The 25,122-nt window shown below is 58.6% G+C and overlaps 1 protein-coding gene and 2 long non-coding RNA genes across 5 annotated transcripts in view; 2 read left to right on the forward strand and 1 right to left on the reverse strand.

Annotated features, from left to right (window-relative positions):
• Positions 1-19,913, forward strand: part of EHD1 (EH domain containing 1) — a 21,044-nt gene extending 1,131 nt beyond the window's left edge. Inside the window, exons 2-6 of the mRNA XM_029956756.1 lie at positions 40-466; positions 4,110-4,207; positions 15,601-16,013; positions 18,589-18,753; positions 19,144-19,913. Coding sequence (XP_029812616.1) covers positions 40-466; positions 4,110-4,207; positions 15,601-16,013; positions 18,589-18,753; positions 19,144-19,674 — 1,634 coding nt within the window. The 3' untranslated portion in view covers positions 19,675-19,913. The remainder of the gene's footprint in view (positions 1-39; positions 467-4,109; positions 4,208-15,600; positions 16,014-18,588; positions 18,754-19,143) is intronic.
• On the forward strand, positions 4,214-5,370 carry LOC115306387. Its single transcript, XR_003915319.1, has 2 exons — positions 4,214-5,051; positions 5,254-5,370. It is a non-coding gene; the product is annotated as an uncharacterized LOC115306387 (long non-coding RNA).
• Positions 19,914-20,567: 654 nt separating the features above from the next.
• The window catches only part of LOC115306386, a 10,129-nt gene continuing 5,574 nt past the window's right edge, over positions 20,568-25,122 (reverse strand). For all 3 annotated transcript variants that reach the window (XR_003915317.1, XR_003915316.1, XR_003915318.1), the window contains exon 4: positions 20,568-21,518. This is a non-coding gene — a long non-coding RNA (uncharacterized LOC115306386). The remainder of the gene's footprint in view (positions 21,519-25,122) is intronic.

Consider the following 25,122-nt stretch of genomic DNA (forward strand, 5'->3'; position numbering starts at 1 on the left):
CGCCCTCGCCCCGCTCTCAGCCGCCGCTCTGCCCCGCAGCAGCCAGCCCCGTCCCCGGCAGCATGTTCAGCTGGGTCAGCAAAGATGCCCGCCGCAAGAAGGAGCCGGAGCTCTTCCAGACGGTGTCGGAGGGGCTGCGGCAGCTGTACGCGCAGAAGCTGCTGCCCCTGGAGGAGCACTACCGCTTCCACGAGTTCCACTCGCCCGCGCTGGAGGACGCTGACTTCGACAACAAGCCCATGGTGCTCCTTGTGGGCCAGTACAGCACGGGCAAGACCACCTTCATCCGGCACCTGATCGAGCAGGACTTTCCGGGAATGCGCATCGGGCCCGAGCCCACCACCGACTCTTTCATCGCAGTCATGCACGGCCCCACCGAAGGCGTGGTGCCGGGCAACGCGCTCGTCGTCGACCCGCGGCGCCCCTTCCGCAAGCTCAACGCCTTCGGCAACGCCTTCCTCAACAGGTACCCTCCCCTTGCTCCCGGGGATGCGGAGGGGTCCCCGGGTGCCACGCTCGGGTCCGAACCCTACCGCGGCCGCTGTCCACACCCCCTCTCCCCGAGCCTCGTCGTCCTTTGTCTCCTAGGCCCCAGCGAGCCCCTCGACGGCCATTCCCTGGGACAAGGGCCCCTGCCGCTTCGCACCAAAAACTCACCCAGAGGTTTGGGAGTGGGTGTCGCCGCCTCCCCCCACCCCCGCTTCTCTTACCCCCAGAATTTAACAGGTTATCAGTTTAACTCCCAAATCTTCCTGCAGATCTAACCTTACTTCCCTCAGAACCGCGATCGGCCTTGAAAAGGTCTGTCGCCATCCACCTCGTCCCAAGGTAGCCCTTTCTCCAGACTGGGTGCATCTAATTCATTCATACCGGCCCCTTTCCCCCTCCCTTTCTCCAAATGTCCGTTTCTTAGGTGTCATGGAAAAAGATGTGAAACTTTTAGTCATCCTCTTTGCTGTGTGCTGTGCCTCTCCTGGGACCAATGGTTTCGTGTGGGAGGGACAAGGAGGATCTGCTGTGGCCTGCTGAGTTGGGGGCGGCCCCGGAGGTAGCCAGGTAGCGGTAGTGAGGTAGCGGACAGATGGAGTGTAAACACTTCTCCTCTCGGGTGGGGGCGACGCAGCTCTAAAGAGTGTGTGCTGCTTTGGGGGGTTCAGGAAGGAGCCTTAGACTGTGGTACTAGGAGCCCTGGAATGAGATCTGAGCCCTGAATCCCTCTGGAGGAGGTTCCTTGACCTACTTGGGCCTCAGTTTCTCCCGTTAAATGGGTGAAATCTGCCTTCTCGTGATCAGGGTTAGACTCTTCACGATGCTGTGAAGGAAACACATTGGCCTTGGTTCTAAGGCGTGTAACAGCCAGGCTCACTCTTCTCTAAAGGAATTCAAAGGCACTAGTCAGTGGTTCTAAAATCCCTCTCCCCACCCCTACCCCCAGACACATACCAGAGGACTTGACAGCTCTGCCTTTTCTGCTATCCCCTCCCCTCCCATTCAAGGAGTGACTCCACATGCCTTTGAAAGTCTGGGTCCTGGGGAGAGCCCAGGAAAGAATCCTTGACTCGTGCCTTCCAGGCCTCCGCCCTGTATGATCACATTCCTTTCCAGACACTGTCCAGCCACACAGGGTGAACCGGCTTGCTCCTGATCCAAGCCAGTGGCCAGCCTACTTCTGTACCCAGAGCTGACCTTTAATAGAAAAGACAGGCTGGCTTCTGTTGTATTATTTTGCCCCTTTCAGGCGTTTTAAGCCTGTCCTCCTGTTTTGTGGTTGATGGCATTCGTGCGTCTCGGGGCCACAGCTAAGTAAAGCCCTTCTTGTGAGAGGCGTGGCCCTCTTAGCCGTGAGCCCTCCTCCGGTATTCTACCCGGTGTTTTGGAATTATTGTGCCAGTAGATAGGCAGTTAGCCCAGACTGTTAGCTGGTGGGAGCCAGAGGATCTGGTGGAAAGTTTTGCTGCTGTGCTGGGAATTGCAAGCATTATTAGATCTTGACTTTCACCCAGAACTTTGGGAAGCAAGAACGAAGGGTAGCTACACTTACTTCCGTCCTTGGGTCTCCACTTCCGATTGTGAGAGCAGACCATTTTTGAAAGGATGTGACCTGTGTTCTGAATTCAGAGACCCAACATTTCAGAATTGGAGGGGATGGTAGACCTCATCTAGGCAACCCCTCCCCCCCATCTTGGTGGTTCAGGAAAGCCTGGCTCCGAGGGCTCTGATATGTCAAGCTCACCAGAGCAGGTCAATGCGGCACTGACTGGCCTTCATGTAGCCACTTACCACCTACTGCTGCTTCTGCCTGAGAAAAAGAACAGTCCAGGGGTGCCGGGTCCCAGACAGGCACCCTGATGATGTTGGTGCCATGGGATTCAAGATTTTTTTTTTAAGTAGGCTCCACACCCAACGTGGGGCTCAAACTCACAACCCTGAGATCAAGAGTCATATGCTCTACTGATGGACTGCGCCAGCCAGGCGCCCCTTAGTTCCTTCTTGCCACTCTCCAGAGGACTCTTGATCACTGCCGAAAGGGGCCTTATCAGCCAAAGGTCAAGGGGCGTGGGTTTGCACTTGAACTGGGCCCCAAGCGGTGTCAGCCCGTGGAGCACATCAAGTGCTACTTGGCTCGTCAGAGGATACAATGAGTGGGGGGGGCTTTTCTCTGCCTGACACAGCCCCTCCTGATACGCTTGAACAGACCCACTGAGGGGCTCTTGGAAGTCGGTTAAGCATCCTCCTCGATTTTGGCTCAGGTCATGATCCCAGGGTCATGGGATCGAGCCCTGCATTGGGCTCTTCACTGGGTGTAGATGGTTACTCACGCACCGCTTGCTCCCTTTCTTGTTTTCCGCCAGGCTCCCCGGACCCTGCAGGGCGTCTTATTCCTGTGTCTTTCAGACGTAAACTTGCTCAACAGTCTCCCTGATGAGGCGTTTTTATGTGTGTAACTTCTCAGAGCCAGTTCTACTTTCAGATGCTTTGAATCTGGGCTCCTCTCAAGGACTCCCTTCCCCAGCAGGACCCGGGGCTGGCCTGCAGCTCATAACTGCATCCCTGCTCTGCTCCCCCCCCCCCCCCCGCACCGGTGGGGGTGGGGATGAGGTCCAAGGTCTGCGGGTCAGCTGATGCTGCCCCGCTGTGCCCCGGCAGGCGGCCCCTCTCCCTCCCCTGGCCAGCTGCCCTCAGCCTGGCCACTGGTCACTTGGCGGGGGTGGGGCCAAGAGAAGAGCCTTAGCGGCTCAGATTTCTCCTCCCTGTTGGAAAGGCAGCTTTTTAAGCCTGCGTCCCACAGACAAAGGGTCAGTATTTTCTTTGCTCACAGTATCTTTTTCAGAGAAGTGGCTGTGTCCAGCAAAGAATCTCTATTATCTGTTGGGACAGCCCCTGGCTGTTCTGGGCTGTTCTAAGCTCAGTGGAAACTCAGGCACATGCACGGCTAAGCCCTGGCTTTGTGTCTGTGGCTTCGTTCTTCCTTGGCCTGCTGTGGCTTTCAGAGAACCGTGTGTGTGCTTCCCTGCCCCCCCCCGAGCCCATGTGTCCCCCAGCTGTTACCCGCCCTCTCTGGCCTATCCCTGCCCGCCCCAGCCCATGTGTCCCCCAGCTGTTGCCCCCCCTCCTCCACGGCTGTCCCTTCACCCAGGCATTGGGTGGAAGGGGAGGGCTGGTCCCAGCAGCAGTAGGAAAGCCCCTCCCTGCCTTCTGCGCATGGAGATTCAGCCAAGTGGTTGAACATTTTTTAATACGGAATTCCAGGCTCCCAGCATTCCCTTCTGTTTCCCTTCTGGAGTTGAATGGTGACCCAGGCTCGTGCACTTTTCATACCACATCAGCAGTGTGAAAGCTGAACTGAACCCTGGGGACGAAGCTAACGTGGGGAAAGCGCTGATGCATGCCAGGCTGAGCCGCGCCGCTTGGATTCTCAGTTAAGAGAAGGCGCAGGTCCATGGCTACCCCTGGAAACTAAGAGTGTAGAAAACCTTGACGGTCCTTGCTTCTGGAAAGGAAGGCAGAGGTGGGGCAGGGAGGGGTATGGAGAGGCCCCCCCTGTCCTGTCTAGAGCACTGATACCCTGAGTCTTGACGTGTCTCTTCCGGGCTCTTGCTCTGGTGCAGGTTCATGTGCGCGCAACTGCCCAACCCGGTCCTGGACAGTATCAGCATCATCGACACCCCCGGGATCCTGTCTGGAGAGAAACAGCGCATCAGCAGAGGTAAACAGGCTCTGACACGGCCCGGGGCACCGCCCATCTGATGTCCACGACGACGTGGACCGGATGCTGCCCTTCGGGTCTCTCCCAGTGCAAGCGAGGACCCTTCTGCGTCAGCCTCGTGTCTGCCCAGTGCGAGGAGCGTGGTGCGGTCAGGAGCTGCTCTCTCCCTCCGCCGCCTGTACCCGCGTTGCCACGAGCTGTCTTTCTAGGGCGGAGCGCAGCCGCTGTCCTGTGGCTTTCACGTGTGGCTTTCCAACCTCCGGGGCAGCTGGAAAAGAGGGCAGGTGTGCGAGCTGGCACCTCAGGCTGGCTGCAAGGGCTCAGGAGGCCACTCCGGTCTGGGCTTCAGGTACCTCGGCCAGCATGGCCATTCTGAACGGGCGCCTGGCCCCCCTGGGGCTCACCCACCTTAGTTGATGTTTAAAAGCTTTGCTCCCAACGCCTTATGGATTCCTGGCAAGCCCGGCAGGTCCGTGAGAGAACAGTTGATGGGAACGAGCCCAGAGGAGGAGCCACAGGAATTTGTGAAACGTCTCGGGGGCTCGTGGACATGCGTTTAAGTTTGCTACAGTGTCAGTCAGCAGCCCCCCTGGTGCCCCCATGGGCACTGTGCGCGGTGGAAGGTTTCCGTGCCGAGTGTTAACGTGCCAGGCCCCTAGTTGTGCAAACTCCCCTCTCCCTCTTGCCGAGCTTTTCTGAAGATCTGCCTCAGGATGAGCCTGAACCGCCTTACGTTTCTGCTGCTGCTGCTCCTTTTTGCGAACGGGAAGGGAGCCGCTGTCTGCCAGGAGAGGGTGGGCAGGCGAGGAGCGGGGCCTCGGCTGCAAGTGTGCGGATGAAATAAGTGAGCAGACTCATCATTCATCAACTTGCAAATCTTTCCTGTGCCCCTTCCCCTCTGGGGCGGCCCGGCAGTGATGAGCTGTGCATTTGAAGCCAGCGGCCTCATATTTGGGGGATTTCTGTCTCTGCTGTGGCTCTGAGGGCGGTGGGGGCCCTTTTCTTGGTCCTGAGAAATCTTGCTTCCCTTTTTTTTTTTTCCCCAGGCTGTGGGCCCCGGCCAAAAAGGGCTTTGCATCAGAGCGTCCTGAAACTGCCCCGTCTCTGTCTCTCAGTCTGGTTCTGCACCCTGGTAATAAAGACACTCCGAGGAGTTGAAGGGAGCAGCTTTGGGACACGCTTCTAAAAAGGCAAGGGCTTAGGGGCGCCTGGCTGGCTCCAGCCCAGGAATGTGTGGCTCTTCACCTCAGGGTTGTGAGTTCGAGCCCCACTTTGGGGGTAGAGATTACTTAAATAAATAAATAGATAAACTTTAGGGGCGCCTGGGTGGCTCAGTCGGTTGAGTGTCCAGCTTCAGCTCAGGTCATGATCTCGTGGTCCGTGGGTTTGAGCCCCACATCAGGCTCTGTGCTACAGCTCAGAGCTTGGAGCCTTCTTCAGATTCTGTCTCCTGCTCACACGGTCTCTCTCTCTCTCTCAAAAATAAATTTAAAAAAGTAAAAAACAAACAAACAAGAAAAACTTTAAAAATAAGGAAGCGAAAAAAGTAAAATAAAAAAATGGGAGCCCCTGGCCAGCTCAGTCGGAAGAGCATGTGACTCTCCATCTCTTGGGGTTGTGAGTTCGAGCCCCACGTTGAGGGTACAGATTACTTAAATAAATATTTTTTTTAAATGAAGAGGCAAGGGCTAGATTTTCCTCTCTTACTGCTATTGTTGTTTCAACCTGGTTGGAAGAAAATACCTGATAAGCATGAAAGAGAAAGACCAAACAAGGGGGAATTTATTCTCCGTTCACTTCCAGGCCTAAGTTCTCCTGCAGGGACTTTGTTTGAGGCTCTGTCAGGCTATCTTTTTAATGACCCAGAAGAGTAGGTAGAGCGGGGGCCATCAGAGAACTAAGGCACACCTGGGTGGCCACCCCCCTCCCCCCAGAGGTCAGCTGCTGTGTGCACGCCTTCCCGCGGGGACAGTAGCTCACAAACAGGTTTACCCTCTTGGCAGTCTGTGCTCACTTAGGGCTTTCAGAGCTCAGAGTTAAGGTATTGAGGAAAGGGGCTTAGGGTTCTTGTGACCCCCCCCCCCGGTCTTGTAAAAGGGATCCCAGGTATCACTGCTTGCTTTCTTTCCTTTTTTTAATGTTTGTTTATTTTGAGAGAGAGAGAGAGAGAGAACACATATGCATTCAAGAGTGAGCAAAGGGAGGGGCAGAGAGCGGCGAGAGAGAATCCCAAGCCAGCTCCTCGATGTCTGACCCGGGGCTTGATCCCACGAACCATGTCATGAGCTGAGTTGAAACCGAGTTGGACGCGTAACCAACTGAGCCACCAGGCGCCCTGACAGACACCACTGTCCCCTTCTGGGAAGAGTGTCTTTGACACTTCAGCCTGCGTCCTTAGCACGCGGCAGGCTGACACGTTGAGAGAGGGCATCTCGCAGCGCTGGGCACCCTGGCCCTGTCTGCGGGGCAGTCTCCCTCCCCCGCCTCCTTTCCCTGTTAGCAGAAAGGTGGGCAGTGGTGTCCAGATGTGCTGTCTCTGGGACAGGCCCCGGCATGCCTCCCTGCGCTCTCCAGTTCGTGGGTTGGCAGACGCAGGGCACACTCTGCCTGGGGACCAGGGGAAGATGCGGGGCTGCGAGGCGGTCCCCGCCCACAGGTTGCCCATGCAGGTGGCAGATGGCTTGGAGGAGGAGGCGGCCAGCAAGAGACCAGGGCTCGCCCCTGCTTACCTGGCACCCTTCCAGATGTGAGACGCAGCCCTTTTCTGTCCTGGGGCAGCCACAGAGGGCCTCCCCCACCCCATCGTGCGCGGGAAGGAGGAAAGGCCTTAAAGAGAAGCACATTCATTGCCAGGGCACCTGGGGTGGCTCAGTCGGTTGAGCATCCGTCTTCAGCTTGAGTCACGATCTCACAGTTCTTGAGTTCAAGCCCCACGTCCGAGTTCAAGTTCCCAGCTCAGAACTTGCGTCAGATTCTGTCTCCCTCTCTGTGCCCCGCCCCTACCAGTGCCTGCTCGTGCACGTGCGCGGTCTCTCAAAGATAAGTATGTTTTTTAAAACTTCAAAAAGAGAAAAATAGAGGCTCTTTGCTCTGATTGGAGGAGGACTTCCTGCTTTGAAAGTTTCTTTCCCTCTGTGGCCCTAGATGTCTTGGTTTCAAGTGTTTTCCTGAAAGATCCCAAGTTGGCGTTTGCTCTTCGCTGCGTTTGGTGTCCGTGTTCTAGCAACTGGAGAGAGACCCTCGGGCGTTACCTCTCGGATGTGCCACCTGTGGTCTTCACCAGAGGTGACCGCTCGCTGGAGGGCCCCACGTGGCCCCGTCCAGCAGAGGAAGTCAGAGTGGGGCCATGCCGTTCCAGGCTCCCTGGCCAGTCGCCTGTCTGCTCCCTTTGCTGACGGCATGGAAAGCAGGTGTTTCCCTCTCGGAAAGATAGGGCCAACAGAAAACACGGGTCCCGGGCAAGCAGCTCACGAGTCTGTGTCCCGCCCACCTGGTTCCCTGCAAACAGAAGGGGCTCCTGGAGATTGCACACGCATGGCAGTTGCTAATTACATTTGCTTGCATTTCCCACCCTATCTGCCTGGCCCCTCTGGGCTTCTCCCCCGCCCGTTCCTTGTGGTGCCTAATGTGTGCAGGAAGTACTGCCCAGAAAGATAACGTAGGGTCTGTGCAGGCCCAAAGCAGTCAGGGTACAGGCCAGGCTCTGCTAGAAACCCCTGAGAATTACCATGGGGAGGAGAAGGGGCCCCGTGGGGGTCTCGGGCTGCACCTCCCCACTGTGCTGATCTGACCAGCTTTAAAGATCACGTTTTCCTGCGTCAGCAGGGAAAGGTGGCCCGTGGGGATGGCGTTCATTCTTTAGTGCTGTGTGACTGATAAAGGGCATTCCAAAGGGCAGCCAGGGCCCGGTGGGGCTGGCGCCTTTGGCTCCCAGGCTGCCGCCCGCCTGCACCATCATGCACTGGAACGGGGTTTTCCCACGGCAGGTGTTTTCCACGGTGGGCAGCCGCGGGGAGTGTGCTCAGGTGGAAGTCAGCCTGGGGGTCAGGGGCCCGGCCAGGGGACCCCTTCCCCTTGTCACCGTGTGGCTGAGAGCTGGCCATAATAGTTGTGCCTTGGTTCCCCCGACGTGAGTCCCATCAGCAGGGCAGGGAAGTGTTCCTTGAACTTGGGTGGGGAGAACACCGCCTGGTCGGCCTCGTGCCTGGCTTTCTGCAGACCAGTGCCCGCTCCCCTTTGGTATCACACAGCTGCGTCGGGGAGGACACTGCCGCTCTTCAGATGAGGAGACAGCGGCTCGGGAAAGTTACGCAGTTGGTGCAAGGCGACACAGGCTGGCGTGTGTCCATGGGCCCTGCAGAAGCCGTGTCGCACCACCCAGTGCTGAGAGCAGATGCTCTGCCGCCCAGGAGCCCTCGCAGCTCAGATCGGGCAAGTCTTTGACCCCATTGGGTCGTGACCGTGCAGGGCTCCCGAGCTCCCCTGACATACACCGCGGCCACCTTCTGTGTCTCTCCTGGCTCGAAATCAGACTCTGAGTCCAGAACTAGACCCAAGGTCCAGGGCTTGGACCACCAATGCTGGGATCTTCCTTTTCCCTATTCTCTGCCTCCAGCTAGAAATGGTCCCCCAGGCCATCTGTGGATGAGTACCAGGACCCCTGGCCAAGGCTGGCGGGTCCCCTGGCTTTTCACTTGCCCTCATCTGTCTGCCCCTGGTTCCCAGGCTCCATCCCTGCCTCGGAGCTGTCCCTGAAGGCAGGTAGGGCCTCCCCAGAGCACTCTGACTCCCATGGGACCACGCTGTGTGCAGTCCTCCCTTCCTGCTGACCTTGTACTGACTGCCTCCTGAGATGCCTCCACCTAGAAGCCCTCCAGGTTAGGGTTTTCTACAGCCCATATCCTGCTCCATGAGGTTGCCTGAAAGCCTTGAGTGAAGCCAAATGCTGCTTCCCTGCTGGGTTCCCAGCACTCACAGTTCAGATAATGACGGACCGTTCAGGCCCCAGCTCAGCACGTTAGGGAGTTACAGCAATCCCTGGGAGTTACCGGAATAGCCACGCCAGCCTCCTCCTTGTTGATAAATACAGGAATCTATGTGCGTTGACCTCTTGCCCTAGTACCTGGGGCACAGTTACACATTCAGCAAATGTCAGCTAATTCACAACAGACGCCAGAAAATCCAGGGATTCCCAGACTTCGCTTCGAAAGACCTTTTCCTGAATACCCTCCCGAGGAGGCCAGAGGATGGGGAAGCACTGACTCAGCTGGAGTTTCCCTTCAGCTTCCAGGACCTTCTCAGGGCCCCCCAGCCTCCGCCAGGCCTCCCTCTCACCACCGCGCCCCCTGCCATGCCCCCCACCATGGTCCCCTGGACGGCTTTGGCCAGAGCCTTTGCCGGGAAGGCCGCCGCTGTGCGCGGAGGAGCCGTTCCAGCCGGTGCTGGCGCTCGGCCCCCCGTTCCTTCCAGGTCTGCACGCCGGCACCCCGCTTTGCAGCCCCGGCCCGAACGCCTGCAAGCGTCTTTGCGCATTAGCAGTGCTCACTGCCTGCACCCTTCCGAATCTGAGCTTCTTGAGCCCAAAATACAATTCCTGTGAGTAAACAATAGCGAATGTCTACCAAGTGCTTACGGAGTGCCAGGCGCTCCCCTGCTGCCCACAGTGGCCCCGTGAGTCAGAAGCTCACACCTTCAGGTCACAGAAGAAGAAACTGAGGCTCGCAGCAGGGCGTGGCCTGATGGGGTCAAAAGGCCTCCGGATTCCAACTTGGGCCTGATTCCAGAGTCCATCTGTCCTTCCCCTTCCCTGCCCTTTGCTCACTTGCCCGTGTCCCAGTCGGATTCATGGAGGTCTTCACCCTCGGTAGGTGTACAGCTGTGTGAAGCTGTTGTGCAACCACCGTGAGACCAAGATCCGGCCTTTCCGTCTGCCTGGAAAGTTCCCCGCAGTCGCTCCCCGCCCTCCCGCCCCACCGGCGCGACACTCATCCCTAAAGTCTTGTCTTCTCTGGGATGTCACGTAAACGTTTGTCTTCTGGGTCTGTCTTCCTTCGCCGAGCAGGTGCCGTGGGGACCGTCGTGTATTTGAGAGCATCGGCTGCTTGTTCCCTCTTGTCGCTGCTGTTCCTGCCCTGGAGTCGCACACACCCTCCTTTCTAACCCGTTCACCTGCTGAGGGGCGCACGGGTTTCCAGTTTGGGGCAGTTTTGAACAAAGTTGCTCCTGCAGACATTTGCACGCAGCGCAGATTTCAGTTTCTGACTTTCTCTTGGGTGACTGTACCCAGGAGAGGGAGGCCCCTTTCTCCTCGTCGCTGAGCGACCCCGGGAAAGCCCTTCCCTGAAGAGTGCCCGCTGTGGAAGCTCGACGCCTTACCCTCCGCCATGCCCCCTGTGCCCCCCTGGGCCCAGCACCAGCTGGGAGCATGCGTGGTGGGAGCCGTGGCAAGAAATACCGAGGCCCACGTGGCTTCAATGGCAGGAAACAGACGTCGATTGCAGACAAATCTTCTATTGTTGGTGTTCTAGAAACTTGGAATGTGTGAAGTAGCTTTTTCCCCAGCTGCTGGAACTACCTGTGTGGGGAGGGTACCAGGAAAGGGCGAGGACCTGTCACAGGGTTCCCTCCTCCACCTCTGCGCCGGTGGCGGGGAACGGGACGTGGTGGGGACAGAGCTGGGACGGGAGGCACGTCCGGGCCTCCTGTCCACTGGCCCGCATCGTTGCATCCCCGAGACCCAGCCCAACCCAGCCCTCAGCCTGCTCCCCACAAGCGAGCAAAGGACTCTTCTTTCTCCCCTCTTCCCCCACCCGCACGACCGTGTACGTGCGTGCTAGGATTCAGCACGCTAACCTTGTTAGGTGCACAGTTCGGCGCCCTGAGTACATTTGTGTTGTGTGACCGTCAGCACCTTTCAGAACCTTTTCATCTTCCAGAAGGAAGCTGTATCCCCATTAACCACTAATTCTCCATTCCCCCCCCCCGCGCAATTCTATTTTCTGTCTTATTCTATAATGGCTCCAGAGTTCCAGAACTTTCTGCACTGGAGCTTGTCCCCTATCAGACAGCACTGGCTTTCGCTCACACTGTGGGGTCAGCCTTTCCTTTCCAGCTCACCGCCTTGGACCGCATTGTCTGTCCTTCATAGGGACACTGGTGTCCACACGCTCGGTCCTAGCCCCACTGGAGGCAGACAAAGTGTCCCTGTCTCCTTGGGCTGGGGGATACTTTTCTCTTCACCAAATGTTCCATGAACTCCCACTTCCCCTGCGGAAATGCTGTGTTTTTGGGCTGTCTGATGGCTGACAGCCATCTTGTCACTTGTCACTAATCTTGTCATGGAGGCTGACCTCTAATGTGTTCCAAAGCCCCAAGGGCTCAGTGCCTTGGGCAAGGCTGAGGGTGGGGGTGTGACATGCACGTCCCTGTACTTGTCACCTGCCGCCCAGCTCTCCAGGCCGGTGGCTGTGGCCACCTTGCCAGGTGCATGGACGTGAGTGATGCTTTCGTGCCGCTGCTAGCCCTTGGCACCTTTTGAGACAACATCTCTCCGGCCGAGTGAGGGTTTGGTGAGCAAGTGGGTGCCGGGTAGGCCTGGCAGTGGCTGCAGCCAACGTGGTCCTGTGTGGTCATACACCTGCGAGGACTTCATATGAGCCTGAGCGGCGTGACCCTTTTCACGACCTGTGGATGGACTTGGCCAGCCACCATGTCTCCCTCACCGAAACTGTGAGCAGTTTTCATAATAAACAGGAAATTTCATTCACCTGCAAAAAAAACTGTCGGCTCCAGTTCGAGATGTTGGCGAGTAACTGGGTTTGCGGGTGGGGCTCGCAGACCTGCGCCTGTGACTCCGGCCACATCCAGACACAGCTCCTCCTGACCCTCCTCCTTCCTCTGTCTTTCCCCGCTGTCTTGGGCCCCCCACCATCAGGGGAGAGGGCATGAGGCCACATTGGGTGGAGTCTTGGGGTGAGCTCAGCTCCCTGCTTGCTGTCCTGACTCCCAAGCCAAAGCTAACTTGGGCTGGAGCCCAGCCCATCAGGGCGCCCCTGTTCCCAGCACCCCGCCTCTGGCACGGCTGCCTCCCCAGCTGTGTGGATCGGTGCTCATCCAATCTGGGACGGGCTGAGGACAAGCGGTTTGGCGAGGGGAGAAGTTGGGCCTCGTTTCTGCTGAGCGGGAGCCACTGCTGAGTCCTGAGTCATTGCTTTTCCAGCGCCGACCCGCTGTTCCCAGAGTCGGCCATAAAAGGCGGTGGCTGTGCGGCCCCAGCAGGCCCCATGGCCTCCTGCTGCTTCCCTCGCCTGCTCCTTGGCCTTCCTGTTCTAGCGGCTCTGGGAGCCAGCTGCATGGTGGCGGGAGCCCTGTCCCCTGGAACCAGCAGCCTGGGATGCGTGCTGGTGCCAGCACAGGACCTGCACTCACTCCGGGCCTCACACTCTGAGCATGGAGAGGCCTGTGGTCCAGCACTTTGCCACCATCTCTCTGCACTGACCTCGGGAAGGCTGAGGAGTGCCGTGCCCAGGCTCAAGTTCAGACTCCCAGGGGCTTTACTGCTCCCCCTCAACCCCTGGCTTCACCTTACCTCCTCCCTGTTAGAATGTTAGAAACTCCAGCCGGGTGAGAGAGAGGCTGCTTCTGATCAGAGTGTCCTGTGTCCCTGGTGTGCTGGGGCGGGGACAGATGCGTGTGGCTGCCGTGCTGAGTCGACAGAAGCAACGAGTTTGGGGGTTTCCTTGAGTCCCGAAGTCTTACCCCAAGGACGAAAGCTGGCTTCTGGCCTCAGAACCAGGCTCGTCTCTGGTCCTAGGCCACCTGGCGCCTCCTGTCGGTGGGGCCTGTGCCGGGAGCCCCGCATGTGACATGCCTTCCTATGGCCACAGGAGGAGGAATTGTTCTTCGAACTTCACAAGTGAAGAAATTGTAACCCAGAAGTTAAGAACTTTGGGTCACAGGGCGCCTGGGGGGCTCAGTCGTTAAGCATCTGACTTAGCTCAGGTCATGATCTCTTGGTCCATGAGTTCAAGCCCCACGTTGGAATCTGTGCTGACAGCTTAGAGCCTGGAGCCTGCCTCTGATTCTGTCTCCCTGTCTCTTCCCCTCCCCCACTACCTCTCTCTTTCTCTCTCTCTCTCTCTCTCTTTCTCACTCACTCAAAAATAAAGATTTTTTTAAAAATTAATAAAAAAGAACTTCAGGCCACAGCAGGGGGCCGGTGCGGGGAGTTGAAGGCAGAGCTGTCTTATTTAAGGGCCTGTGTTCTCTCTGAGCGCCTGAGTGGGGAGAGGCCTGAATGCCGCGGCTCCAGGCACGCAGACAAGGCAAAGCGCACTTGAACCAGGGCGAGGTTGGGGGGTTGCCTGGCAGCCAGAATGTTTATCCAGCCGAGCAGCTTCACCCCTAGGCGCGCCCACGGTGTTAGCTGTTTATCTTAAAGCCCTTGCAATGGGGGTCCTGCTCTGGCCTGAGTGGAGGCGGCCCCTTGGGGAGCTCGGCCGTATAGACTGGCATTCAGGCTCGGCAGGACCCAGAGTGGCGGGTACCCCTCTGGTGAACCTCCCCAAAGGTTCCTTAACCACAGGGCTGGGGAGGGCTGCCCTCCCGCCTCGTGGCACTGATGGTCACTCTGGGCCTTTTCTTGACGTTCGGCCCTTAGTTCTCCATGCTCTACCTGCCCCTTTCTGTAACCCGTCTAGACAATGCGTGTCTAGATCCCAGCTTGGTCAGAGGGTTGTGAGCGCGTTGTGCAGAGGATGCTCGGGGCGGGCTGTGAGGACAAGGGGGTTGGTCTGAGCCAGTTCCAGCCTACCCTCAGGACTGTCCTCTGGGTGTGTTTGGTGCTTCCCAGAAGGGCCGGCCTACATTTGAGGTGGCCTGTGGGTAGTGAGTGAAGACCGAGGAGAAGGAGTCCGGGGACACAGAGGCCCTCCCAGAACCCCCCAGATGACGTGCTCGTTCAGGGGCCTGGACCGAAGCTTCCCAAAGACTCGTAGGCGGTTGTTTTCACGAGGTCTTCTTCCCACCTCTCCTGTCATCTCAATTCCTAAAAGGTGAGAACTAGAACCTGCACGTGTCCTGGGCGTGATGCAAGAGGTAGAAACGTTTTGAAGTGGGACAATTAAAAACAGGACGCGGAGTGAACCGCCCTTACAGACACCCCCAAATCCGTTGGCTCAAACCAGTTACCGACAGTTGACGTGGAAAACAACAGTCCCAGGCCATCCTGCACGTTCAGTTTGCATCTCTGGACTCAAGGTGGCCGCTCCAGCTCCTTCCAGCACATCTGCATTCCATTCGTCAGGAGGGAGAAAAGGACGGAGGGTTCATACGGCTTTTCACATTCATTTCTGCTTCCGGAGAGGCTCTGGGGGAGTGCAGTCTCAAGCGGTGGGGGCCCTGAGATCAGCTAAAACCAGACAGTTCTGTTACTAAAGGAAGAGTTGCAGCTAGCGGGGTCTGCTGCGGATGGCCACGGTCACCAAAGGGCTTCGCCTGGTGGGGAACAGCAGAGAAGAGAGGGGAGAGCGACTTCATCTTGGGGAAGCAATAAAGACCTAGGCAGGGGAGGTGGAGTGCGGGGCTTCCTAGGCCGCCGTAGCAGCAAAGTTTTCCTGAAGGGTCAGGATTAGTATTTTTGGCTTGGCAGGCCTGTGGGTGTGACAACCAAACTCTGCTATTGTAGACAGAAGCCACCGTAGACGCACTGGGGAGTGTGGCTGCATTCCAATAAAACTTTACTTACTTTGAGAGAGAGAAAATGGCGTAGGAACAGAGAGAGAATCCCAAGCAGGCTCCTCGCTGTCGCCGCTGAGTCTGGCGCGGGGCTCCGTCTCCCGATCTGTGAGATCATGAGCTGAGCCCAAATCGAGAGGCGGACACTTCACCGACAGCCACGCAGGCGCCCCCCACCCCATGAAATTTTTATTTACGGGACGGGCCAGCTGCGGTGTGCAGCCCCTGTTGTGGGGACTCAATGAGACTCTGGCAGAACGAGTGGCGGCTGCAGGTGTGGTGGTTCTTCCTGTCCCTGTCGTCTGAGGGCACCGAGCTGCCCCCCGAGTCTCCACTTTCCCCACGCTGTGCCGAGCGGCGCCACTGGGCTCTCTCCTCCTCACTCTGCTCCTCGCTGAGCCGCTCCCGAGCTCAGACTCTGACTTCTTCTGTGTGACTGATTTGTGCTGCGGGCCAGGTGCTGCGTGGGCGAGGTGCCACCGGGGTGGGTGCAGAAATGGGGGGGACCTGGCGCCCCTGCCCTCAGGGTGCTGTGCTGGCCCCGTGAGCACAGGGCAGAAATGTAAATGACCCCAGGCCGAGTCAGCGGGAAGAGCCATCCGAGGGGCCTAGGCCCTGGTGCCCCCGCCTCACCCCTGCTCTCTGCCCCACCCCCGCAGGGTACGACTTCGCGGCGGTTCTGGAGTGGTTCGCCGAGCGTGTGGACCGCATCATCCTGCTCTTCGACGCCCACAAGCTGGACATCTCCGACGAGTTCTCCGAGGTCATCAAGGCCCTCAAGAACCACGAGGACAAGATCCGAGTGGTGCTGAACAAGGCGGACCAGATCGAGACGCAGCAGCTGATGCGGGTCTACGGGGCCCTCATGTGGTCCCTGGGGAAGATCATCAACACCCCCGAGGTGGTCCGGGTCTACATCGGCTCCTTCTGGTCCCACCCGCTCCTCATCCCCGACAATCGCAAGCTCTTTGAGGCCGAGGAGCAGGACCTCTTCAAAGACATCCAGTCTCTGCCCCGAAACGCTGCCCTCAGGAAGCTCAATGACCTGATCAAGCGGGCGCGGCTGGCCAAGGTAGATGGGGCGGGGGGGGGGGGGGGGGGGGGGGGGGGCCTGGGACTGCCGCTTGGGGCCCCAGGATTGGGCTGCCGTGGTCCCATCGGGGCAGACCCACGGCCCCACCTACGTTGTGCTGTGTCTGAACGAGTCCTCTCTGTACCCGTGGGTGTGACCCGTTCTCATCGGAGTCTGATGCGTGGGACCTCAGGTGGGAAGGTAGCACTGCGCCCAGGGGCAGCCTGGGAAATGGAGAGCAGGTCAAGTGCGGCTCCCGTCCTCATCAGCCTTCCCTCCCAGGCCTGTGGAGCTGGGCGCTGGGGACACAGTGGGGGCTGATACGTACCATCCCTGCCCTTGGACACTCACCAGCCGACTGGGGAAGCAGAACCCATGGAGATAGAGCGCGGTTTATTTGTGTTGTCATGGGATGGGGGGTGTAGAAGCAGGCCACAACAAGGCCTCAGGTGGGAGCTGGTGGAGAGATGGGGCACAAGCCTGTGGGCCCAGGGGGAACCCCGGGTGGCCTCAGCCCCCAGAGGCCTTGTAAACCGTCCCCAGCGCTCTGTGGAAGCGTGGGGCCTACAGACCGCTGCGGGCAGTGTCGGAACTGCTCACGGGCCTGGGACCTCAGCACCTGCCCAGTGCCTCAGTGAGAGCCTGGTTGGATGGGGCTGGGAAGCAAAGGTCTGTGCCACCGGTGGCCCTTCAAACACAGGAACAGAGCGTGTCCCCTGATTTAGCGTGGCAGCCTGCCTGGCTGTCTTCAGGCCGCATCAGTGCCCACGTGAGGGGCATGGATCCCGGGGCTCAGAGCTTGGCTTCAGCCCGCACCTGTGCGTGGTGCTGCTGACCAGGGGCCCTGTGCATCACCCCTTCCCTGGAGCCATGGCCGCGCAGGGCAGGGGTGGGTGGGTCATAGCCGCCTGTGGTTCTCGGAGGAATAGGAAGGTGTTGGGTGGGTGTTAGGGCTTCGGCGAAGGCAGTCCTGTGGCCTATGAAACTGTCACCCCTGGGCTCCCGACGCGGTGGCTCAGGGAATCCCTCACCATCTGCAGGTCTAAAGTCAGGTAGCATTTGGGTGCTCGCTGTCTTGAGTAACAAGAACTGACTCTTAATCTTTTACCACTAGTCGCTGTGTAAACCCTGGTCACCCAAAGTGCTCATGGGCCCTCCTGGAACATGCTAGAAGTGCAGTTTAGGCCCTACCCCGCACTGCTGAACCATCTGCGTCTGAACCCGTGCCCTGGTGATCTGTGCGCTCAGTAGTGTGCAGAAGCCTGCTCTGGGGGATGGGGGGCTACACCGTTTTCTAGGTCTCTCACTTCCAGAACTTTCCCAGTAAGTGGAGCCAATTCTGAGAAAGGTTCCCAGGAGGGGCGCCTGGGTGGCTCAGTCAGTTAAGCGTCTGGCTTCGGCTCAGGTCACGATCTCACGGTTCGTGGGTTCAAGCCCCGTGTCGGGCTCTGTGCTGACAGCTCAGAGCCTAGAGCCTGCTTCAGGTTCTGTGTCTCCCCTCTCTCTCTGACCCTCCCCTGCTCCTGCTGTCTCTCTCTGTCTCTCAAAAATAAATAAAAAACATAAAAATATAAATCATTAAATAAAAGAAAGGGACCCATGAGAAAACCCACTTAACCGGTCTCTCCCATTTCCAGACGGTGGGGAAGGGCGGCTCTGGTCTCTCCTTGTCCAGCCTCCTGCTGGCTGGGCCGCTGTGTTCTCATGCGGCCTCCTTCCAGGATACGACCAAGGGCAGGCCCTTTGTTCACCCACAGATACAGGGTGTAATCGGCCGACAGGCACCTTGAGTCACCGTGCCTGGAAACCCCGGGGCCTCCGATCTTGTCCCGCACCTGTGGTTTCTAGACTGTTTCCTTTTCCTGGAGTAAGCGGCTCTCCGCACCAGCTTGCACAGCCGTGACAGGCAGAGCAGTGACAGGCCACTCTCTGTGACAGGCCCGTTCCCTTGGGCGATTCTCAGCCAGGGGCAGGCAGGGCTGAAGGGCTTTGATGGCGTAGGGCTGGCAGTCCGGAGAAGGAGGGTGAGGCCGCTGGCTGCAGCCCTTCGAGGCTGGACGGCACTTGGCAGGGCAGAGGGATGTGCGGGCCAGGGCCCGGGGAGGGTGGCTGCTGACAGCACGCTGTGGGGAAATGAAGGGTGTGCCGCCTCTAACTGGCAAAGGTCGAAGTAAGGTATTGAGCTTAGGTAAACTTCAAAACATCTGGGAAAAGCTTTAGGTGATTTTCTTAATCCTTAGTCATTCTGAGCTGTCAGGATGATCAACTAAGCGTAACTCAGGCCATGTTGGAGTTTTGTGAACTTGACATCATCAGCCACATATTGGCACATGTGGGACGGCGGGGCTCTGCTTGGCGTGTAAGGCGTGCCCCACGCACGTCTCTGCTGTGCGGAGGGGTAGCCCGGGGTGTGCCCGGTCCCACAGGGAGCACGGGCTCTGGTCCGCTTTGGGCAGTGTCCCCCGATACCGTCCCAGCCTTCTGGGACGGATGCTCTCCCCCCCCCCCACGCAGCCCCGCCTCCTGACAGGGTGTCCGGGAAGCACCTGACGTCCGCCCCTTCCTGTCTCTCCAGGTCCACGCCTACATCATCAGCTCCCTCAAGAAGGAGATGCCCAATGTCTTTGGTAAAGAGAGCAAAAAGAAAGAGCTGGTGAACAACCTGGGCGAGATCTACCAAAAGATCGAGCGGGAGCACCAGATCTCCCCCGGCGACTTCCCAAGCCTCCGCAAGATGCAGGTGTGGCTGCCCTCTGGGTGCTGGTGGTCGGGATGAGGCGGGGCGGGGGCTCCCCAAATGGAAGCAGCTGAGTCAGTCAGCAGCTCCCCACCCCAACCAGAAGTCCACCCCAGCCGTGACACCACAGAGGGGAATGCAGTGACTCACCGTGAGCGGCAGCGGGGCGGGCAGTGGGTCAGGCACTCCAGCACCAACGGGGCCCCGCCTCCCCCCAGCCCTTCAGGGAAGGTACCTCCACCCTGCACACTGGGGAGCTGAGGCCGAGGGGCTGCCACGGGGTCAGGCCGAGACTGGGAGCCAGCTCTCCGGCTTGGGAACCCCTGCCAGCCCCCACCCACTCCACGCCGCCTGGACCTGAGCCAGCCCTCCCCTCTCCCCTGCCTGCCTCAGGAGCTCCTGCAGACTCAGGACTTCAGCAAGTTCCAGGCCTTGAAGCCCAAGCTGCTGGACACGGTGGACGACATGCTGGCCAACGACATCGCCCGGCTGATGGTGATGGTGCGCCAGGAGGAGTCCCTGATGCCCTCCCAGGCTGTGAAGGGTGGCGCCTTCGAAGGCACCATGAACGGGCCCTTTGGGCACGGCTACGGCGAGGGGGCCGGCGAGGGCATCGATGACGTGGAGTGGGTGGTGGGCAAGGACAAGCCCACCTACGATGAGATCTTCTACACCCTGTCGCCCGTCAACGGCAAGATCACGGGCGCCAACGCCAAGAAGGAGATGGTCAAGTCCAAGCTGCCCAACACGGTGCTGGGGAAGATCTGGAAGCTGGCCGACGTGGACAAGGACGGGCTGCTGGACGACGAGGAGTTCGCCCTGGCCAACCACCTCATCAAGGTCAAGCTGGAGGGCCACGAGCTGCCTGCCGACCTACCCCCGCACCTGGTCCCGCCCTCCAAGCGGAGGCACGAGTTGCCGTGACCCTGACCACCACGCCCGCCTGGCTGGGCAGAGGCTGGGGGGGGGGAGGGGCGCCAGTTCTTGAGCTCCATAAAGACCGAGCGATGTTCCCTCAGCTCTTGAAAAGGAAAACCGCCATCTCTCTTTTTAAGGCTGTTCCTGGGCCCGGCAGGGAGGCGGGTGATACTCGCATGTGAATGATGGAATTTTGTGCACAAGAACTATGGATATTTTTAATATATAACGTTAGAGGCAGCGTTCTTTCTTGCCTCCTCCGTCTGACAGTCCCCCCCCCCAGCCCCACACACACACATGAGCCTCTGTCCCCCCCCCCCAGCCTCCTGCCCTGTTATCTGGCCCCACCCACCCTACAACCCGGCAGCTGTATGGGAGGGGCAGGGCGGGGGTGGGGGGGGCGGTGGCAGGGCCGTGTGCAGATGGGCGCCCCAGGATCCTGGTTTGTCGCTGAGCTGAGTGCGGCTTTGCTGGGCAGGTGGCCTCCTTCCCGGTGCGACTCTGTCCCCTCCCTGTGCTCCTGGGTTAGGTCGGTTCTGGTGCCTTCTCTCCTGCCCTCCCTGGTGGCCCCTGGCACGGGCCCTGCTCTCTGCCCTCCTATGCATGCCATCCCGACACCCCCCATCCCCCGAGGCTTGGCCAGCACAGAAATAAGCCCAGCTGCCTTTCTCATGGGGTCCAGGAGACAAGTCGGCAAGAACGTCTCCCAGAAAAACATAAGCTAGCTTTGTTCCATAAAGCGACGCCTTTCATACTTGACCGCATCTTCCAGTAACTTCCTAACCACCTGTTGAGAAGCTGTGATTTTGTCCCCTTTCCCACACTCCAAGCAGGGGCAGTTCTACCCAGGAGCCAGCAGACCTTCAAGAGCACAGCCCGTTGGGGACCCCAGAGCTGGCATTTCCCACTTCTCCCTTCCGCTTGCCTCCTGGAACATTCTGGCTTGCCTCCTTCCCCCCACCTTGGTTGGGTGACGGGCTCTGACGGAGTGTTCCAGCCCGGGCCTCATGTCCAGACCGCAGAGACCCGGGATGAGCCAGCCCCTCCCCTCCTCGGAGCCCCTTCGTTTCTCATGGAAGTGATTTCCTATCTCCTGCCCTCCTTCCTCCCATGAGTGGAGGAGGGCAGTGTTGTCTCCGATGCCCTTAGAGTAACCTCCCTCCAGGGGAGCAGTGAGGGGCCCGAGGCTGCAAACCACCAGATCAGTTTGCCAGCACATCCTCGGGGGGTCCTGGCTGCACTCGCTGGTGTCCCCACACTGGTGGGGGGCAGGGAGGGGCAGGCTTCCCACCAGGCACTCCCCAGGTAGGTCTCAGGGACCCCTCCATCTGACCTCTTCCGACACCCTACCCCCACCCTCCGGTGCTGCTCTCTGGGCCTCCGCTGGGTCTGAGTCACCAGCATTGACCTTGCCCCTGCAGCTGGCTCGGGCCCACCGCTCCATGCAGCGTCCGGTGAGGGCGGGGGCAGCCTCCTGGTTGAAAAGTCACTGTCAAGGTGCCGTGGCGCATCCACACTTTCTCGTGGGAAGAAAAAGCAACCGAAGACAACTTCTTTTCTTGCATTAAAAAAAAGTTTAATCATGCGGAAGCTGGCTCTTGGTGCTTCGTTGTCTCTTCCAGGGGCCTGCACCCTACAGCGCCGGCTGGGGCTTGGGCGGGGTGCGCCTGGAGGGCCGAGGTGCTGGCAGGGACACATTGGCACGTCTGCCAGGGTGCGGAGGTGGTCCTTGCCTGGCGATGCTCAGCTCAGCAGCAGCTGCTGCCTTCTATTCCTGGAGCGAGGCCTGCGACGGGGCTCACGACCCCCCTTTCCGTGTGCCACATGGGGGCTGCACAGGCCGGGTTCATCTAGGGGGGGAGGATGGGAGGGAAGAAGGAGAAGTTCTGGTGACTGAGGATGAGGCTGGTGCCCAATTCCTATGACTTTCACATCTTCTCCAACTGAGGCCCCTCCCTGGCCTTGGAATCTCGGCACCTGGTGGAGGAGACCAGGGCTTACTGCGCCCGCGCTCAGCCCCAGGTGGCGCAGTGACCGTGAAGCCCGTGCTCTGAAGACAGACAAAGGAGACGCGGTGGCAACAAACACAGTTATGAAGGGTGGGGCCAGCCAGTGTCAAACTGGGGACCGTTGGTACCGGCAGAGGGAAGGGACAGATCAGGAGCTGATGCGCCATGGGAGCTGGGACATTTTAGTCACAGTCCGGGTGCATCTGTGACAAAGGCAGGACACAGGTGCCCGTGGGTTTGAGGGCCAGGTTCTGTGCTGCAGCTCGTGCGGTGGGCGTCCCGTCTGAGGGCCGGTGGCTGAGGTAGCGGGCTCGCCAGCCCTCCCGATAGCGCTCAGGTTTGCCTTGACCTTCATGACCCACGGAGTTACTTTTCCCCATTTCACAGCCAGGAACCTGAGACTCAGGAGAACTGGGAAAGCAAGCCTGGAGGTGTGGGACTCAAACCCAGTCTGCCCAACCCAGGGCTCTCGAAAGTAGCCTTTAAAAGTTTTTGGGGGCGGGGCGCCTGGGTGGCTAGTTGGTTAAGCGTCCGACTTTGGCTCAGGTCTTGATTTTGCAGTTCGTGAGTTTCGGCCCCATGTTGGGCTCTCTGCTGACAGCTCAGAGCCTGGAACCTGCTTTGGATTCTGTGTCTTCCTCTCCTTTCTGCCCCTCCCCCGTGTTATGTCTGTCTGTCTCTAGAATAAATACACATTTAAAAAATTAAAAAAACAAAAATGTTTATTTTGAGAGAGCGAGAGAGGGCAGAAGGGGAAAGGCAGAAAGGAGAGTGAGAATCCCAAGCAGGCTCCACACTGTCAGCACAGAGCCCAACTCAAGGCTCGATCTCACGAACCGCGAGATTGTGACCTGAGCTGAAACCAAGAGTCCAACGCTTAACCGACTGAGCCACCCAGGGTGGCCCCGAAAGTAGCCTTGAAAAAGGAAAAGCTTGGGGCGCCTGGGTGGCTCAGTCAGTTGAGCATCTGGCTTCAGCTCGGGTCATGATCTCGCGGTTCGTGGGTTCGAGCCCCGCGTCAGGCCCTGTGCTGACAGCTCAGAGCCTGGAGCCTGTTTTCAGATTCTGTGTCTCCCTCCCTCTCTGCTACTCCCCTGCTCATGCTGTCTCTCTCTCTCTCTCTCTCAAAAATAAATAAAACATTAAAAATATTTTTTAATAAAAAAAAAGGAAAAGCTCACAGCTCACTGTGCCCCCAAATCTGAGCTATACACTTGGGTTTGAGATACCCCCACTGGAGGTTCAATGCCGTCACTCCAGCCCAGGGCCTCGAAGCCCTGGGGCAGCCCTCCGTTTCCAGGGGTCACCCAAGAGGCAGAGTTCCTACAGAAGGCGAGTGAGAGGTACGGCCGGCCCGCTCGGCCCTCTCCAGCCCGTCCTGGCCTTGCACTGCAGGGCCGCCCAGGAAACGGCTGCCGTCTGAGGCCTGAAGGACAGGCTGACGGCAGGCGTCTGCTTCCCAGCTGCTCCAGAGCTCATGTCCCCTGGTCTGGGTTTTACAGTGTGGGGGCCTTCTCCCAGCCTGAGGTCCAGATGTGGCCTCCCTCGCAAGGGCTGGCCCCCCATCCCTTCCTCCTCCCCCTCCCCTGCTCCCTAGTGGCCAGGATCCTGGGGCACAGCGGGGCTGTTTGCACCAGACTCCCCGAACTCCCGGAATAAGGCTCACTTGGGACCCTCTGCCCGTGTGGCACCCAGGAGGCATTGGGGCGCACCCACTGTGTTGGCTCCCACTTGGCAGCTCTGTCTTATACACTGAGGTCCCACGTGAGAATGCATCCGAGGAGACATTTCTTCTCATCACGAACAGACGAACCATAAACCCAACCTTGTGTCCTGTTCGTATCTCAAATGGGCTGGCCATGGGACTTGCCCAGAGCCACCAGGTTGTGATAGGGTCAGGACCCCCAGCCACCCCTCCTGCCCCTCAGCATTCAAAACACACCAGCTGAAGGGCGCCTGGGTGCTCAGTCAGTTAAGCATCCGACTCTTGATTTCAACTCAGGTCATGATCTCACAGTTCATGGGTTCGAGCCCCGGGTCAGGTTCTGCTGACTATGGAACCCGCTTGGGATTCTTTCTCCCTCTCTCTCTGTCTTTCTGTCTTGTGTCTCTGTGTGTGTGTCTCTCTCTCAAAAATAAAAACATAAGGGGTGCCTGGATAGCTCAGTTGGTTAAGCATTTGACTTTGGCTCAGGTCATGATCTCACATTTCATGGGTTCGAGACCTGTATCGGGCTCTGTGCTGACAGCTCAGAGCCTGGAGCCGGCTTTGGATTCTGTGTGTGTCCCTCTCTCTGCCCCTCCCCTGCACACGCTCTCGCTCTCCATTTCTCTCTCTGTCTCTCTCAAAAAATAAATATAAAAAATTTTTTTAAATGTTTTATTTATTTTTGATACAGAGAGAGACAGAGCATGAGAGGGGGAGGGGCAGAGAGAGAAGGAGACAGAACCGGAAGCAGGCTCCAGGCTCTGAGCTGTCAGCACAGAGCCTGATGCGGGGCTCGAACCCACGATCGTGAGATCTGACCTGAGCCGAAGTCGGAGGCTTAACTGACTGAGCCACCCAGGCGCCCCAATATAAAAAATTTTTAAATAAATAAGACATTAACACACACACACCAGCTGAGAAAGTGCACAGAAGTCAGGCCTTGGGTCAGACAGGCCGAGTTGCAATCCCAGCCCTGCCATTTTCTGGAACTCCGCCTCTCCTCTCCTGAGACTCTGCCAAATGTAATGACCCCAGCTTCACAGAGGCAGGGTCCCTGGGGTACCAGCTCCGGGGACCCACTGTTGGTCAGGGGGGGTAAGAAAGAGTTGGTGCAGGGAGCCTAGCACCCCACCCAACTCCCAGAACAAAGCAGGCAGGACCCGCCCTTCCCCAAAGCAGCTCGCAGACGGGGTGGCGCCCAGGGGCCAGAGGGATGGTGGCCAAGGGGGCTCGGGGCCTGGCTTCCTGTGCACCCAGAGGGATTGGTCATTATAAAACCACGTGGGGCTGCAGCCACGGGAGCGTGGGAGCCCCATAGCGTGTTGGAGCAGCACAGATGAGGTTTTTGGAAGGAAAACCGGGATGATGAAATCACCATATGTCCACGCATTTGGAGCTTTGGATTTTTCAAAGGACACACCCCTGGTGTGCTGGGAGGGCGGGGGAGTGGGCATGTGGGGCAGCCAAGACTAGCTCGGGGAGTGGGGACCCTCCACCCCCCAATCTCTAGCAGCCCTTCCCCCAAAGCCACCCTGAAATAGAACCTGAGTGCCTGAGCAGCTTAGGCCCCCAGCTTTACCTGAGCTCTGCCTCCCCCCTCCCCTGCCCCCCGCCCCTCCCCCAACCACCCTTTCTTCCTATTGGATTGTGCCCCAGCAACATTGGTGGCCGTTCTGTGTACCGTTTGCCTCTCACACCTGAGCTGGGCAGTTCCCCCCGCCTCCCTGCCCCCCCCCC

This window comes from Suricata suricatta, chromosome 11 (genome assembly GCF_006229205.1).
Source record: "Suricata suricatta isolate VVHF042 chromosome 11, meerkat_22Aug2017_6uvM2_HiC, whole genome shotgun sequence".
Classification (NCBI taxonomy): domain Eukaryota; kingdom Metazoa; phylum Chordata; class Mammalia; order Carnivora; family Herpestidae; genus Suricata; species Suricata suricatta.